The sequence below is a fragment of the Lampetra fluviatilis genome, chromosome 31, assembly GCF_964198595.1.
Source record: "Lampetra fluviatilis chromosome 31, kcLamFluv1.1, whole genome shotgun sequence".
In the NCBI taxonomy this organism is placed as follows: domain Eukaryota; kingdom Metazoa; phylum Chordata; class Hyperoartia; order Petromyzontiformes; family Petromyzontidae; genus Lampetra; species Lampetra fluviatilis.
Window position 1 is genome coordinate 9,040,913 of NC_136305.1, and position 18,408 is coordinate 9,059,320.

General features: G+C 48.7%; 1 protein-coding gene across 3 annotated transcripts in view; it reads right to left on the reverse strand.

Annotated features, from left to right (window-relative positions):
* Positions 1 to 18,408, reverse strand: part of LOC144943522 (uncharacterized) — a 139,367-nt gene that overhangs the window by 51,956 nt on the left and 69,003 nt on the right. For all 3 annotated transcript variants that reach the window (XM_078871050.1, XM_078871049.1, XM_078871048.1), the window contains exons 7-10: positions 13,841 to 14,050; positions 6,170 to 6,408; positions 5,208 to 5,331; positions 4,369 to 4,558 (exon numbers count right to left, since the gene is read on the reverse strand). In XM_078871050.1, the coding sequence (XP_078727176.1) occupies positions 4,369 to 4,558; positions 5,208 to 5,331; positions 6,170 to 6,408; positions 13,841 to 14,050 (763 nt within the window). The remainder of the gene's footprint in view (positions 1 to 4,368; positions 4,559 to 5,207; positions 5,332 to 6,169; positions 6,409 to 13,840; positions 14,051 to 18,408) is intronic.

Consider the following 18,408-nt stretch of genomic DNA (forward strand, 5'->3'; position numbering starts at 1 on the left):
GTTGTTGTCTTTTCCCTGCACCTCCAATTAGCACGGTTGGCTAAGTACCGTGCAAAATAAGTTCAACATACCCATAAAAACACGATATCTCTAACTGGAATGTGTTCTGTGACCAATGCGTTCCTACCGTCTTTTCAGTGCAATTCCAAGCGTGCACTTCTCCACGCTTGGTGCAATTTCCTTCAGCTTTTTTTTCCATTACATTCATCAGCGTTCATGCACATCACCCGTAATAGCAGGTCACATGCACGTATTGAAACATGTATTCTTCACTCACGTCGGTACGTTACTTCCCATTATCGAGTTCAGCTTCCAAAATCGCTCCAACCTGCTCTTTCCTCGCCTCTGCAATTCACCATATTTTTAACCTAGTCCACCTTCAATAGCATATCCTGATGTGCGTTCCAGTTGTGCCCCTATTAAGAGCCATCTTCAAAATCTTGCCCTGCCAGTAACACAATAAATAAACACTGCGATATGTAACACCGTGCACGCGCTATTTTCGTTCGAGACCGCACGCTGCTATATTCACACGGATAAGTTGGCGGGAGAGTCTAAAACAAGCCGACGCGATTCGTGAAATGAACTGAGAGTGGTGGGACAAAAAGGGAACACAGCGTGCATGCAACACCCCCACCTCGATTCACGGGTACCAGGGCAGGCACTTGCTGGGGGGGGGGGGTTGGCGTGGGGGAGGAGGGGACAGGAGGGGGAGGGCGTGGGGGAATGGGGGGCGAAGGGGGGTGGTGGAGGGGGGGGGCGTGGGGGGAGGAGGGCGTGGGGGGGAGGAGGGGGAGGGCGTGGGGGGGAGGAGGGGGAGGGCGTGGGGGGGAGGAGAGGGAGGGCGTGGGGGGAAGTGGGGGTGGGCGTGGGGGGAGGAGGGGGGCGAAGGGGGTAGGCGTGGGGGGAGGAGGGGGTGGGCGTGGGGGGGAGGAGGGGGTGGGCGTGGGGGGAAGTGGGGAGGGGCGTGGGGGGAAGAGGGGGGCGAAGGGGGGAGGAGGGGGTGGGCGTGGGGGAGGTGGAGGAGGGGGTGTGGGGAAGTGGGGAGGGGCGTGGGGGGAGGAGGGGGGCGAAGGAGGGGAGGGCGTGGGGTGGGGGGCGTGGGGGAGGGGGTGTGGGGAGGTGGGGGTGAGCGTGGGGGGAGGAGGGGGACGAAGGGGGGGAGGGCGTGGGGTGGGGGGCGTGGGGTGGGGGGCGTGGGGGGAGGAGTGGGTTCGAAGGGGGGATGAGGGTGGGGGCGTGGGGGAGGCGGCGAGGGGGGTCCGCTCTCCCAGGTGGGCGAGGTGCTCACACCCACACAAGCCCTCGACCAAGTCAGCGACTATCGCGGCAAAAAGCTTGCCACACAAATATTGCACACATCATTCTTATTATTCACCAGTCACATTTTCTCCCTATTAGCCGCTCGAAAACGTTGTCTTTCTCATCACTCGCCATAGCCGGAGAGGCCATCAAATGCATTTCAGCTGTGCGCGTTTGCTCTAAACGTTGCGTGTTTGAGACAATCACGGCAAAAGAATCCCGCTTCCTTGCAATTTTCGGGACGGCAACGATTTTGTCAATGGATAAACACGGGGGTCTGCAAACAGCGAGGCTGCTTAGCAACGAGGAATACACCGAGTGGACGTATGGCGGCCCCAGGCTCTTGCCACACATTTGTTTTTGCTTAGGCCTCGCCATGGCTTCACTGAAGGGGGGATGCTTCACCGCTTTAACAACAACACTTTGTTTGAACCACGCTGAGGCTGCGCTCTTAATTACCAACGCCCCCCCCCCCCATTATCAAAGCCACGCCAGTGGTTTCCAGCTCAAAGGAGCCGTCCATAAATGACGTCACGCGATTTTGGACGATTTTTGACCCCCCCCCCTTCGTCACAAAAAGTCAGACCCCCCCCTCAAATAAAAATGCTTCAAATCGCTTTCAACTATTGTCATTGTAGTGCGTATTTAATGTGGCGCTGCACTCTGTTGTAGGAGAAATTTTTTATTTAAAAGTCTATTCAATTAAGTAGAACGTGTTGTCTATATTTATTTAAAGTTGCGCATTTTTATGTGACGTCACATTTCTCAAACCCCCCCCCATCGGCACAAATGTCTGACCCCCCCCCCCCCCAAGTGCGTGACGTCATTTATGGACGGCCCCAAAGGAACAACACGGAGCCGCAGCTCTGCTCCCTTTTGACAGCACGAAGCCAGCGGTGGAAATTCCACATTCCTTTGGAGCGGGGCGAGAGTTCATCCAAAGCACATCCCTAAATGTTCAACTTCTCACTGCTGGGTTTATTCACCGCAGAGGGATGAAAGGCCGAGTCGAAATCTCGATTAAGATTTTTTTTTAACTCCTACGCTTTCTGCGAGTCGTGCGGTTAATCCACTGCACTGATAGGACACTTTGAAATAAAAGCCTTAAGAGCGATGGTCCTTCACGGCAAATGTGCAACACCAAGGAAGCCCAACAAATCACGGAATGCATCCGCAATAAAAAGCCACGTCAGTGCGCGATGCTGCCAAAACGCAAGCAGTAACAACGCGTTTGGGCGTTGACAAAAAGTGCACACTCTATTTCCAACCCACGTGCTCCTGCTCCCATCAATTACAGCGCATCTGCATCAGCCGCAAAAAAATAACACTTCAGGCACACAACGTCAGTTTTCAAGCGTCTCCCGGACCAAGTGCGCGCTGCCTGACAGGAAGAAAACACATTCCTGCGGAGGGAGCTGGTAGGAACGTTGGGTTGCTCGGTCAATGGCCAGGGTCAACGGCGGCGTGGTGTATTCCGCAAATATGCCCGACTGTGAGGGCGGGCACAAGCCGGCGTGAGTAGGTTAAACGTTGAGTTTTATAAGGGCACCACGGGGTGACCAGCCCCTCCCCACCCAGCCCCTCCCCACCCTCCCCACCCAGCCCCTCCCCACCCTCCCCACCCAGCCCCTCCCCACCCTCTCCATCTAGCCCCTCCCCACCCTCCCCACTCAGCCCCTCCCCACCTAGCCCCTCCCCACTCTCCCCACCTAGCCCCTCCCCACCCTCCCCACCCAGCCCCACCCTCCCCACCCAACCCCTCCCTTCACGACGGACGGACACAATAATCCCCTGTGGGCTGGTGGAACCAGTAGGTTCCTACCAGTAAAAACTCCTCTCGATACGATTCCTTTGCGCCCGTGATGCAAGTCGACACATCACCCCCCCCTGGTGGCCAGCCGGCTGCAGGCACCTGATCCTCGCCGCTCTCGTTCCACTGAGCACGGCACGCAAGCGCTGCGGTGTAAGCAGCGCAGTATTTACTGCCGGCAGCAGCGGTGGCAGCAGCAGCAGCAGGCTGAGCCGCTCGCGAAATAACGATGAGTGATGACCGCAGTGTGCTTGTTTATATGCCCGCTGACGCAACGCGGTGCCGCCAATACAAAACGCCACCACAGTTCCCCGCAAAATTTTAGAGCCGTCAAGCGGCGTTCCGTGAACGAACGGTGGTTTGTTTATGGGAGGTTGGGTTTTTGGAATATTCGTTTTTTTTTTTCGTTTTACCTGTGCATTACGTGCGCAGGAACGTGCACAGCGGAGGAAAAAACAAATGCCGCCCACTCCGTGGCCGCCTGCGCCCCAACGTTAGCAGCTGGCGAGGGGAATCAAATTGCTCGCTCTGCTCAGTGACCACTAAACCTTCCAGCAGCAATGAAGAATGCCTTCCTCACCAAAATAGTGCCCGCTGTCTCTGCAGGGAGCGTATTAATGAGCTGCGTATTTAGTTCCCCGCATGTTCTGCGCCTGGGAGGAACCCCGGGTGTATCGACATGCAAAGATTGAGGAGTGCAGAAATGCGAAGGCGACTATGATACAAAACAACTCTGGTAGGGACGATACGGCTGTGAAGTTTGCGATGGTTTGGACACAGTGATGTCGGTGGATTGTTGCATTGCATGACCATGAGAGATGGTGATGGGTCATCCAACAGTGACTTGATTATAGCTGCTCATGATGATGAAGTTTACGATGACGTATGTATAACGACCGTCAATTACCTCGTTTGCTAGTTCTGAAATATTCCTTCAGGACCCTGTTCTCGGTATCTGCAATATTGACGTTTTTTGCCTTTATCTTGTTGTTGCTGTGCTCACACACCACCGAGGTGCCTTGACAAATAGCCGGGCAACCAGCTAAACGGGATTATTCCGCGCAACAAATGAAAATAAACTCAAAACGTGCAAGAATCGAGGAAAGTAAGACGGGAGAGACGTGGCAAAGAAAGATCTTAAAGAAATGAGCCTGGAGTTGTCAGCAGGCGGCACGACTGATGCATGGCTCATTGTCGGTGCCGAGCGGACAAAACGGAACCGAAGGAGGAGGTTTGCTCTGCGATGGCCGCCTCACCCTCGTCGGAGCTGCAGGGAGACGGCTCGGGGGCCTGGTCCCCCGCCAGGCCTTTGTGCAGCAGCGTCTTGGAGAGGACGTCACGTGCGTCGGTGACGGACTCGGGGTCGGCTGAAAACGAGGGGCCCTCACCCAACGGGCCTCCATCCGACGGGCCCTCATCCGACGTCCGCGGCATCAGATCATGCTGCTGCACAGCGGGAGGTGCGGGTTGTTGGTTAAACGCGCGCAGGGGAATCCTCGCTCGACAAAAAAGATAAAATATTTCTCGGGTGATTTATGTTGTACGGTCAAGTGTTTCGCTGCCACAAAATGAGCCATAGAAGCAGCTGATGAGGCCCTTTAAAACACACACTTCATTGAGCGCAGGACTCACACTAACGCAGCAGGTGCACGCACACACACAAAGATCTCCCCATAAAGCCTACATACTCTGTTGCAGCAAGTGCCGTTAGTGAGCACCTATGGAGGCTGCCATGGTGTACGAGTGTATGGTGTGACCAGGACCAAGCCCGGTCGTCTTTGTCTACCCAGTGCCGATGATCTCACACGGGACCAGGTATTCATTTAAGGCAGCTTAGGGAAGGCCCAGGACTAGTTCATGTTTCATTTACTGCACATATGCACACTCCAATTTTGGTGAATCACACTGCACTGAAAAGAAAAGGGAAGGGTTGAACAAGTGATAGGCCTTTCTATTCCAAGACACAGGCTCAGTTATGATGCAGGTCCTTATAAACAGATTAATTAACACTGTAAATTAAATCACACCGCTTAGTAGCATCATTAGTGGGGAGGGGGGGGGGGGCCCGCCTGCGGTGGGTGCGAGTGCCACTCACCACCGTGCCAAGCGCGACGTCACGCAGGAGAGGGGCGGGCTGGGCAGCGTGCTGGGCAGTGTGCTGGGCAGGCGCGCCAGGGCTTCCTGTACTGTCCACATGCTCCGCAGGCAGCACCTTCTCTCTGTCAGTGAGAGAGCAGCACACTCATGGGTAAGACCACAGATGTTAACTATCTCGCCTGGTATACAGGAGGTTGTGGGTTCGATCCCGACCCTGACACTTGTAAAGTTGGAAGCTGCATGTTCTCCCCATGGCCGCGTGGACTTTTCTCGGGGTCCTCCGGTTTTTCCCTCCACATTTAGAAACGTGCGTTTAGAGTATTTGGCTGCTATAAATTTCCACACGATAAGCCACTTCGTTGAGCTATCATTTGTGGCCGGGTCGCACCTGAAAAAGAGCTGTATAACTCAGTGTAGCCTTACCTGGCAAAACGAAAAATTGTTTAGTTTAACAGCACATACACACACGGGTCACGCAGTAGCACATTAAAGCTGCGGTACGCTAATAGAAGGCTGTGCTACGTAATAAATGATGGGTAAAGGTGATGTCCTGCAATGTCTTTCTTACGCCACTGCTTCCGCTGGAGGAAGCTCCAGGAGCCCCGCTAGAGGGTATTTTTTACTCGCTTTTCCACATTGGCCTGGATGCCTTGGAAGAGGTGGAAACTACCCAGACTCAACTCCTACATAGAGCTGATGACCAAATCGCCCGGAATGTGCCCACTCTTGTCAGATCACGGGAGCTAAGCTGGGTAGTGCTTGAATGGGCGACCACTAAGCACAAACCGATTGTCATGGGGAGGCTGCAGGCCTCCGTTACATGGTGGCCAGCAGAGGGCTGTGTGTGAAAACCCGTTGTTGTGATGTACCTCTATGCTCCCCACAATCACCTATTCGCACTGACCAGCGATGGTCGAGTATGATAAAAAAAAAAATGAATGAATGAATGAAGAGGCAGACCTGTGGTCATGAGAGCCAGGTGGTGGAGAATGCGACACGAGCCCTTTTTCCAGTCGCTCGCTGAGCCGCTCCTTCACGCCGTCGCAGTCCTCGGCGAGCTCCATCAGGGCTCGCTCCTCGCCGCTCTCGTCCTCCTCGCTGCCCAAGCTCCTTCCGCTCCCCCATCTCAACTCCCCCTCGCCGGGGCCCCAAGTCTCCCCGCGCAGCTCAAGTGACGACGACGACTCCACCACGGAGACCTGCGACACGATCAAACGACGCACGCAACAAGATCGTCGGCGACTATTTTGTTCTTGCGCACGGTGGCAACGTGTTCAGGAGGCGAATGCCAATGTCGAGGTCTGCAAGCCATGACCAGAGGGCATCCGGACAGAGTTAGTGTTGTTTCGCTATTCCCCCTCCTCCGTTGATGGAGCGCGCACGAGTGGTTTACTGTGTGGTCCGTAGTTTTGGTTGTATGGCCACAGTCACGCTGCTGTGGCTTGTGTCTAATCTCTCCATATATGAAGGTGATGCATGCATCGGGCCGTTCATGTTATGATGCTGTTGTGTAATTGTGTAGACATAACAATGCAGTGTGGCCTGTCCACAGATCCCGTCTATGTGGACAAGTAAATGAGAAAGCATTTCAATGCACGATACTGACCACATTCTCCACGCTGTTCGTGAAGCTCACCCATGCAAGATTAGCAAAAAAAACACATAGAAAAAAGGCGGCATCTTATTTCATCTAACAGCATAATATATTTTCACAGTTTAAATTTATGGAAAAATCGTCAGCAGTAGTTAATTATCGGCACGATAGACAACACTTGAGGCAACCAAAGCGGAACGCACAGCGCAGGCAAATTTTCTAACGAGCGGCGAGTCTGTGATTGCGGCGGGATTGGAGCCGGGGTGCATTACGCGATGGTACCAACGCTGCAATAAGCACAGGGCGCACACGCACACACAAAAGACAAAGCTCTCCCGTATAACCTTGAACTGTTGGGGCAAGTGCTGTTAGCGAGCATCAATGGGGGGCCAGCGCCACACCTGAGCACACGCACGCACATGCGCGCCCACTCACGCTCACACACAGGGATCCATCCACTAATGTAGCCTCAGGATCGTTTTGCGAGCGCGTACGTGCGTCAACATTGCAGGTCACGAGCCTCTCACCGAGAGCCGGTCGGGAAGAAAAAAAATCACACCATCTAAAGACTCTGAACAAACAACGATGCTGCTGCTATAACCAACATAAGGCCCCCACAGACATAATAAAATAACTAAAACTAGTGAGAGCTACATTTGATCTTTGGCAATTAATGCTTCCAAATGAAAGATTCTTAGACCCTGATTGTTTTTCACAGACAATGTTTCCAGCCACGTGAAAATCTAATTCCGCAGTAATTTAACATGACGACATCTCAGGCAACGTGCACGACGATCTCATTTCATCTCGGAAGCTAAGCAGGTTTGAGCCTGGACAGTGCTTTGATGGGTGACCATAGCGCATAACGCAGGTGCTGTAGGCTGCTGCAGGGATAAGGTGTCAACAAAAGGCAGTGTCGCAATATCCATTGTTGTACTATACTATGCTCCGACACGTAGGTTCCCACACATTCTTCTACCCCCAAGATCCGCAGGGGTACGCGGGAGGAGGCCCTCGTCAAGCAGTGGATTGGCAACATTTCCGCACGTGTAAAATTACTCTGCATTTACATTGCCACCATCTGTACAACATGGCTAGCAACCCTGTGACATGATTTTAGTTAAAGAGGGGGCCATACAAAAAAGTGGGGTTGGGGGTGCTCGACACAATCGATATTAAACAAGTGTTACTCTAAGCAGAATGGGCAGCGATGTGATCTACTTGCGTCGATCCCGCGTTCTGCTCTGTCTCTCGCCCGCTGTGTTCCGAAGAAACGGCTGCATCGCCCATTGCTACATCGTACTCAGTTTTGTGCCAACATTTTTTTTTCTGCTCGACTGTAAGAATTGGTGGCAAAACCCGGGCCCGGTGTCCCAGCGGGAGGGGTAAGCTGCTCACAATCGGAAGCTTGCGAATAAAAAAAATCCTGGTTGGGGATTAACTCAGCCGATCACCCCTCCTGGGCTTCACAAAATGTATGTCACTCTGTGGAGTAACCAAACGGTGGTTTTCCTATGGGTGGACCTCACCTGTCGCAACACTGTGGAATTTTCACCACTGGCTCCAGCCTGTGAATGAGAGGTGAGCACCTCTCCTGAGTAGAAAATCAATTTGACTGAGCCTTTAGCGGGGGGGGGGGGGGTTATCCCCTTTCAGCCCCCTCCCCCCCACACATGGACAAGGAGTCTCCAGTGCAAGTGTGGAGAGTAAGGGAGGCAAATCATGAGGCGAGGACGAGCGGAGGACCATCTGCGATGGGGTGCGCACGGTGACGCCCGCTGCTGTGTGCCTGAAAGAGTTACGGGCCTTGGGAAGATCCCTGGCAAAGGATCAACAAGAACAACAACAACATTTCCGAGGGACACTCCTCAGCCCTATCCAAGACTTTAGTTAAGCGCCGTGGTTTATAACGAGAGAAAAGGGAGGATACTATTCATGGCCACTCTTGGATAATATTTTCACGATCGAAACGCACCCAGTTATAATAGCGCATTTCGCACTCTCATTGCATGAAAATGTAGGGGGGGAGGGGGAAAAGCACAAAAGTATCGTGGATGTCGCAAATTATGACCCTTTATATTTGTTTGCTCAATTTATTCACAGATTTATCCACTCTGGTGAATTTACGTAATTCCGCAGAACTGTTAAATGTGATGCATTGCTCTTTGCCAATGCACATATCGTGCCGACGACGCGACTGCCATCTGGCACTTGAATAATGATCAGGAACTCCTTAACTTTCATTGCCTTGGATTGAGCGAGCAGCGAAATTCCCGGGATGCATCTGGGCGCTTTGATAAAAGACGGCAATCTTCTGTGCAATTGGGTGCAGCGAGCCGGCATCCTCGGCTGGAAGTTTTGCTGCCATGCTCTTTGGTTCTTTCGGTAAAGTCACGTAGATGAAAAAATAAAAATAAAAAAAAGTTTTTTTTATATAAAATTACAGTAATTTTGCTCACTACAGTAATTTAGCTGTGGCTGTTCCACCTGATGACGGAAGCTTGTGTTGCATCCGAAAAGTCGTGATTTTATTTAGTTATTTTCATTTTTTTATTATTATTTTTTATCTACGTGACTTTACCGAAAGAACCAAAGAGTATGGATCCTTGCAGTCACGAAAACTTCAAATATAGAATTTTGCTGCCATGTTTTATCGTGGATAATTGTAGAAGAATTGAGTTGGCCTTAACTGGGAGAACCATGCAGCCTTTTACTCCCGTTAGGGCAGGCCAGTGACGATAGATACATTAAACTGCCGTTTTGGATTCGTGATTTAGTTTGTAACTAATACAAATTCGAGCTAGCAGTCTGTTAAATAATAGATTTACAGTCCTATTTAAATCTACGGCTGGATGAAGGTCTTCCCACACTATGTTGGTCATGGGAGTTTTTTTTCCACCATACTTCACCATACGGGTTAGTGATGAGGGAAGAGCACCCAAGCCCGCCAATAATAAAGTCAAAATAAATGTGCGCTTGTGAAATATTAAATAAATAAGGGTAAACCCAACCAACGATTGCCATTTTCTTGCCGGAAGATTTGCGAAACATGTTTATGCATTTCATATGGCTGCTGCACGTGTCCCGTTAGAAATGTAAGCAATAATAATTGATTCCCAAGCCATATGTTGAGAGCCGAATAGATTCACGCCGTTGATGATAAGGCTGCAGCAGTGGTCTGCCAAGGCGTCATATTTACCCTGCACGTGCCCAGACTGCTCGCCAAGGTACAGTCACACAGTACGGCACGTGCAATCTGTAAATACGAAATCGCCTCTCGTCTTGCAAACGCAAACAAACTATTTGAGAATTGTAATCATCTACATAAATAAAAACGAATGCGCTGGATACCCCGTGCAAAAAAAAAATGTTGATCATTTTTTTGTTTTTAGGAGCGCAGTAACATTTTAACTCGAGGAAATATTGACTGTGCGTCTGCTCTCGCCCCATGTGACACACACGACGGAGCAGAAAAGCCAGCGACTGTACGTCTGGCACTGCGGTCAGGGACACAGATAAAAAGCCACGACCGGAAACCCCGCGAAGAAAATGTAAAGGATAGCAAAAAAAATAATTGGAGAAAATTACAACAGAAAATATGTGCACTTGTATCAAAATATGCCAAGGAAATGCATTGGAGTAATCTCAATGCCACAGATAGATGTACACGTCTGCACAATGTTAATGTGTGCACATTTATTTTGGCCTTGGAGGAGGGTGACACGCGATGGTATGATTGCACAGAATTGTAAATATTCAGAATAATCGAGGTCGCTCGAGACCGATGCTCGCAAATTATTTGTTAAATTCGTTATTAAATCAATCCACTGGATGTGTGAAATTTTAATTCTACGTTTTTCATAAAACGTTGCTTTAAAAAAACACACCACACACGTGCCTAATTACAGACTATTCAAAACATTTTTATCATTTCGTTGTTCAATATTAACCACTGAATGCCATAAATTACTTCCATATTTCTGCCAAAAACTCAAAACGCTCCGCAAGAACACTGCCCTAAAAGGAAAACACATACGTCGAACAACAGGCGACGGTACAGCCAATGTCCCTTCTTTACAGTAGAGAAGCAGAAAAGGGGCCGTTGCCAAAAATACCACTTGTTCTTTTTTTTCCTTTTAGGGCAGTTCTTGACGAATATGTTGAGTTTTTGTTTTGCACTTATGTTCCACCGCCAATGCAGTATATACATATGCCATATTTATAGTTCTGAATTAAAAACAACACGTGTTCAAGAAAAGAGCCTTGTTTAGTTGAAAGAACATGATGGGTATTGGACGAGCAAAGCCAGGCCAAGCCACTTAATCCTCCCCCATTGTGTCCAGTGCTGGGTTTGCTCATCTCAGACTGAATCGACAAGGCCCTTAAAAATATGGATTACTCAATAGCCATCGCTTTAACCTGTACACGGCACGGCGAGTGCTGCACTTGTTGACGCGGGCAAGCGTGCCCGTTTCTCAATTGCAGTGATGCCGTGCCCGTGGCGTATCAAGAATCGATTTCCTTGGACAAGATACTTTGTCGGCTGGCACATCTAGCCGTAATGATTACTTATCCACGATTCATACACGGATATCTCTTATAAACGGTAAGTTTTCATCTGTTCGCATAATTCAACCGACTTTTATCCATCCTGACCATCGACAACAAACTCAATTTCTTTTTCATGAACAAAAAAAGCATCTGAGCAAAGGATCTGAAAACGCGAGTGGAATACACCGCATTTCATAATGCGGATGATATGAACCACCATCGTGAGCCACAAAAGCCATTTGAGCATGTCTTGTGTTCAAGCAAGACACGAGTCCACAATTGATGTTAAGCACAAGCAAAGAAACATACAGATTTTGGAAATAAAATCAAGCCATCACCTCTCTACCTGCTTGTAACAGCAATCGCAGAGCAAACTCTACTTTTCACTCTACTCACCTCCACGCACTCTCCTACCTCATCCCCTCTCATCGCATTCTAACTCTGGTGACCTGCAGGGGTCACCGGCCTTACCTACACAGGTGCGCGAGCGTTACTGCGGAAGGCCACGTGAGATATTTATGGTCGATCGCCTCGCCGCACACTCGAGCGACGCTTGGATTAGAAAATTTGCCCGCACGCCCAAAGTACTGCAACGCGCGTGAATTTCTCACATGTCAGAGGGCATTTAGAGCTTACCGCCACATAAATTACATAGATTTATGACAGCATTAACTTATTTTACAGTGTGATTAGGGCATCAGTGTAATGAATCATGGAATATAACTGAAAATGTAGGTTAAGCGCTCAGGATGGACGAATATCTGCCACCAATGCACATTAATAATGTATCTTTTTTATTCAATTATTTAAACTACTCTCATATTTTGAAGCGTTACATTTATCTTGGAAAATATACTTGCGCAGGTCGGATGACCCAAACGATTTCTATAACCTGCACGGCCCTGTTTTATGATCCCTTACGGATTGCTTGAACATTAAAACATTCCACGGAAAGACCACCATGGCAGGAAACAAATATTCCATGGGCCAAGACCAAATATGTATTTGTTGGTACCACCTGAGATCACTGGCGAAGCCGGGGGGGGGGGGGTGGCACGTGCTCCCCATTGATCCGATCGAAATTAGAGATTTCGATCGGATCATTGGGGTTTATTAGTAATAAATCGGCATTTTGCGACCCCCACTGCCACTGTGTAGCATATTATTATGTGCCAGGGACTCTATGAGATGATAGGACAATAGTCTGAGTCCAAAATTGGCAATAAGTAACGGCAAAGCTGTTATAAGTGACTCACATAATTGTGCGCAGTTGCGTATGCAGTACACGACTTCCCTGAAGGAAAACACCTTCAGCGAGAGCGATGCTGGTCACACACGGTTCGAATTTGACCCTCGATCAATGGCTGCGCCATTGCCGCACACGCGTCAAATAAAAAGCAAGGGACAAGTCCTTACTTACTAACAACTCCTCTATCACCATTGGTACCTCATTTGGCAGTAAAAAATATGATAATTGTTTTTTTACCCTTTTATCTGGCAAAAAAACTGACACCTTTTTTTTACGAGAAGTCATGTTTGCATAGACCACAATACCTTCAGTCATAATGCAAAAAAAAACATAACTCTGATAATGTATGCACTGTCCTTGAAGTTGATTGGTCCACACCTGAGACAGCTTTCCTTGTGTAAATGCTTATCCCGAGCTCTCATTCTCTGATGGTGCATTGTCTTTGAGTTGTGCGCCTTTTGGCGTCATCTGGTCCAACACAAGGACAGTGCATACATTATCAGAGTTATGTTTTTTGTTTGCATTATGACTGCAGGTATTGTGGTCTATGCAAACATGACTCCTCGTAAAAAAAGGTGTCAGTTTTGTTGCCAGATAAAAGGGTAAAAAAACAATGATCAACTCCTCTATCATTTTCCATTGCTGGAGGGGTTGCCCCCCCTACCTGAAAATCCTGGCTCTGCCATTGCCTGAGATGGCTAAACCCGAGTTGTATCCATATCTTTAAATTGCCAATAAAAGTGAATTATTCCATAACCTTATTGAACAAATATGTTATCACATGTTCTACTTTTATTCGCCATTGCTGCAACTTGCATTTCACTAAATACATGCCACCTCCAGAGTAAACCTAATTTTTCTGTGGTTCATGGCCAAAAAATAAATAATTAAACACCTTCTGCTGCAGTTTGGCCAAAACATTTCCCAACTTAATATAGAATAACGGAAAGACCAGGAAGACCAGAGACTGAATAATAATAATAATAATGTGGTAGCCATGAATAGGAAACGCACCACTGAATACACAGTAACAATCAAGCAAGACCGGGTTGTATCCTGCTCCCGATGCTGGAATAATTGACGACTGTGGTGCAGGAAATTGCTTTTTGTGTTTCGTTTGTTGTCCTTCCCCAGCACCTCCGATCAGCACGGTTGGCTACGTACCGTGCGAAAGAAGTTCAACATACGTACAGTACATACAAGAATAGAAGGAGTCAAATGAAATAACGGGCATCACCTTTGTGAAGTGCAACTTGGTGGCGGTGGCGTTGTCACCCTCAGGCTCGCTTGATTGGCCGTCGTCCCCTCTCTCCTCGTGCGCCGTGTCCCAGCCTCGCTGCTCGCCGCGGCTCTCCGGCGCGTCTCGCTGCGGGACGGTCGGCTCTTCCGGCTCTGCGGCACTGTCATCATCCTCCTCTTCGTCTCCCACCGAATGTAAGCCCCAGGCCTGCGCGCAACAAACAGCACAAGCGAATCCTCAGAGGGAGGCCCATGTCTGTGCAGGTTGAACAATTACACAGAAGTCACCTGGCAAAGGGAGATGTAATACAGTGGAATAAATTATGCATATGCGTGGCTTCTGCAAAGCGAACTCTGTAACACAAATGCACAAACGTGTTTGCATATTTGCTAATGGCCATTGTTGTGCTTGTGTGTACCAGCACGTTTTGAGCAACGCTTCGATCAATTTGGACAGTTTTCAAATAGGGAAATTATTTAATAACAAAACCATATTTCTACTTTTGTTTGGTTCACAAATTATAACTTTGAAAGGAACTATCATTTTCACCCCCCACCACAACCCCACCGTTACGGATGGCCACACGGACGAATAAACACATTCAACCTCCGTTGGAAATCATTGAAGAGAGCCTGACACAATGCAGTTCTGTTCCGAGCTTTTGAAGCGTTCCATCTTTCGCGGCTGACTGTGTCAAAGCGAGTGCCGCTGGGAGTGAGCACTTGATTGGTCCGCTAGGCGTGTCGATTGCTGGCTTCTCTCGCACGCCCGGCTACCTCGACACCCCCCCGTCCCCCCCAGTAAATAAAAACCCTCATCTGTGTCCTCATCGAACACTGGGGCCGCGCTTAATAGGGGCAGCAGTGGGGGAAAAGGGGCCAACTTAAGTGACACTCGAGCTGCGCTTAACAATAATTATATAACCCTTTTTGAAGTTGCGAGCATTACGCAACACCGAGTTGTTGTTCCTTGGGTGTAACTTTGACCTGGTGTTTTCCTCTCAGGAAATTGGCACTCAAGTTGTTATTACATCAGCTGAAAGCATCCGGAAAGTGCAATCCTAGCCCTAGAAAGAGAATTATCATGCTGCTGATGTCAGTTTCGTCGAGAGAATAACTGTCAAATTAGCAATACGTTACAAAGCAATTTATACCTGAGAACAGGGATTGTTGTCGTCAGTTCCATAATTTAAAATGCTGCCATGGGTGATAATTCTTTTTGAATGTCCTGACTAATGTTACCGCTTATGAGCCGTCCCATCAGATGTACATTGTAAAATGCGTCTACGATGTGGTTAATCATTGGTATTAAAATTAAGCGGATTTTCGCTCAGACATGGAATGTCAATAAATCGGGACTGCGATTGGGAGTGAAATTATTTGTCCACAATTCGTGACGAGGGAGATATGCTCGTAAAATACCGCGGTGTCGGACGTACTAAGACAAACTGGCCCCTTCATCCATGCCGTGATGGTGCATTCAGTTTCCTCTCTGTCAAAACATTGCTTTATTTCAAATGTAATACAAATCATTTCAAAACGATACCCCATATGTTTTTGCTAAGATGGAATTCAAATTTTGACTGAGGTTGTCTAATTTATAGAACAGCCCTGATATAAACATTGGAAGTATTCAGTGGATGAAAATGATCAGTTTCGCATTGGCACAAACAAAATGAAAAATAAACGAATACAAACTACAACAGCGTGTTAGCAGTTGTACAATAGTACACGCAACAACAGCAACCCAAAACGTTCGTCAATAACCCGAAGCCTGAAAGGAATAAATATGTAATAGACGGAGTTTCCTGCAATTTTCCTTCATCATAAGAAAAAAGGGCCATTTCCGAAAAAACGCCTTCTGCTATGAAAAGTCATTGCCCAATACATTGCATATTTTACTGGTAGGAACCTCTTAGTTACACCAGCCCACAGGGGATGATTGTGTCCGTCGTGCAGGGAGGGGCTGGGTGGGGAGGGAGGGGCTGGGTGGGGAGGGAGGGGCTGGGTGGGGAGGAGAGGGTGTGGAGGGGCTGGGTGGGGAGGGTGGGGAGGGGCTGGGTGGGGGGTGGGAGGGGTGGGGCTGGGTGGAAAGGGGCTGGTCACCCCGTGGTGCCCATATAAAACTCAACGTTTAACCTACTCACGTCGGCTTGTGCCCGCCCTCACAGTCGGGCATATTTGCGGAATACACCACGCCGCCGTTGACCCTGGCCATTGACCGAGCAACCCAACGTTCCTACCAGCTCCCTCCGCAGGAATGTGTTATATCTCTTCCGTTTTAAGGTTAATGTTACTGACAAATGTGTGGATTTTTTTGGGACAATGTCTGTATTGATATGGCCCAGAACAGATATCGTGTCCTCCAAAAGCACTTGCATGAGCATCTCGACTGTGTATGTGTGTGTCTAAGAGGTGCAACAGGATTAAAGCTGAAAAGGTCTTAACTTGCGAGATTAAGGAATTTAACCTGCCCGAGCCACATGACTGTGCCTAATCATTAGCGCCGTATAACGTATAGCTGGATTGTAATGGAAAACATAAATAAGGGGACGCAAACCTATGCTTGCCAGTGCTGGACCAATGAGGTTTCACGATGTCTATGAGGAAATTAAGCCATTATTTTTTTCTGGCACGAGGCAGGAAGATATGAAGGCTAAGGCCAACAGAATTCCACGGGGAAGACGCTATTCTTCTTTTGCAAACGTGGTTAATTTTTGTGTGTGCGAAAACAGAGACAGTGTCTGCGGATTTTTGGTCCAGGTAGCGAGCCTGCTGGGTTTAGCACCTAGACAGAACTGGAGAGGGGACACACTCATTGTTATTCAACGGCCATTGTCGAATAAGCTATTAGATTTTTATGGATGAAAACCTATAAAACGGACACTGTGTTTATCTCCATATAACATGGAGAGTATTTTATTGCCAGGTGAAAAGGGCTTGTGCCTTCACCTTATTCCAGCAGATGCATGAACGTACAGTACACACGTTGCATAAATAGAACCGATTCGCATACCGGGACAACAATTATCAGTCACTGTGTTTGTTTCGCTCAGATGTAGGGGGCCGTCCATAAATGACGTCACGCGATTTTGGACGATTTTTGACCCCCCCCCCCCCCTTTGTCACACGGCGTCACAAAAAGTCAGACCCTTCCCCCTCAAATATGATGTCACAAAGCTCTGCCCCCCCCAAAAATAAAACATGCTTCAAATCGCTTTAAACTATTGTCATTGTAGTGCGTATTTAATGTGGCGCTGCATTCTGATGTTGTAGGAGAAAACATTTTTAAAAAAGTCTATTGAATTAAGTAGAACGTGTTGTCCATATTTATTTAAAGTTGCGCATTTTGATATTACGTCACACATCGGCACAAATGTCGGACCCCCCCCCCCCCCAGGTGCATGACGTCATTTATGGACGGCCCCTAACCACGTTTGCAAAATAAAAAGTGTACCCCCCCCCCCCCCCCGTGGGTTTCTGTTAGCTTTAGCCTTCACGTCTTCCTGCCTCATACCGGCAAAAATTGATGGCTGAATTTCGTCATATAAATCGTGATTTTCATTGGTTCAGCACTGGCAAGCATAGGTTGCAAAGTGTTTTTTACTCTGGCTGTCACCTGATGAAGCTGGTTGTAATTACTGGCGAAACGTCGTCCTCGAATTGTAAATGTTGTGGGTTTATTCTCCAACACACCGGTGTGCTGTACTAGTAACTAATTGTCATGTTTTGTTTACGTAACAAACCTTACTAATTGGCTGTGTTGGGGTGGTGGTGGGTTTAACGACACATTCATATTTACGCGATCTAACCCCAAAAAACCCCTCTATTATGGAGCGTTATTCATGTTTTTCATAACATTCCAGCTATGTACGTTATGCTGTGGTAATAATGAGGCAAAGTGTGATTACCAGATTGGAACACCAAGGAAAACGGCTCTCAATGAACCCGGCCTCGAAATGAAAACTGTGCTCCATGCGATGTCGCCAACCAAAGGGGTGTCACAATGAAAAGGCCACATTTTTGCAACTACTAGCTCACGCCATTGCTGGTGGAAGGGACCGCGCTAGAGGGGGCTCTAGCGAGCCCGCTCCAGAGGGCATTCGGCCCACTCGATCACACTGGCCAGACGTCTGGGAACAGGTTGGAGTACCCACGCTTTACCCCACCACACGGGACCCGCCCATCGACTCAGTGCGGCGTACCCGTACCGTTGGGTGGACAGAGGGAGATTTAAGAAGCTTAACCCCGTTGCTTCAACTGCCACGCTGGGAGATCAAAACGGCGACCTCTGTATTGCAAGTCCAACGTGGAGCGTTTCAGAATAGGGTAGTGCTCACTCATTATTAATGTTTTTGGAGCTGAGCCCATAAAGATGAATTTCAGCTCTCAATGAGAACCCAAGCTCACAGCCCTGCTCAAAGAGAGCCTCGTGGGGTCAGGGGGTCATGGGGTGAGCACACAAGGAGCCCCATGCATGGCCCCGGGGTCACGCGGCCGTGTGGTTCATCACAGAAAATCAATGCCTCTGCTTCTCGCCAGTCAGAAGGAATATATTTGGGGAAA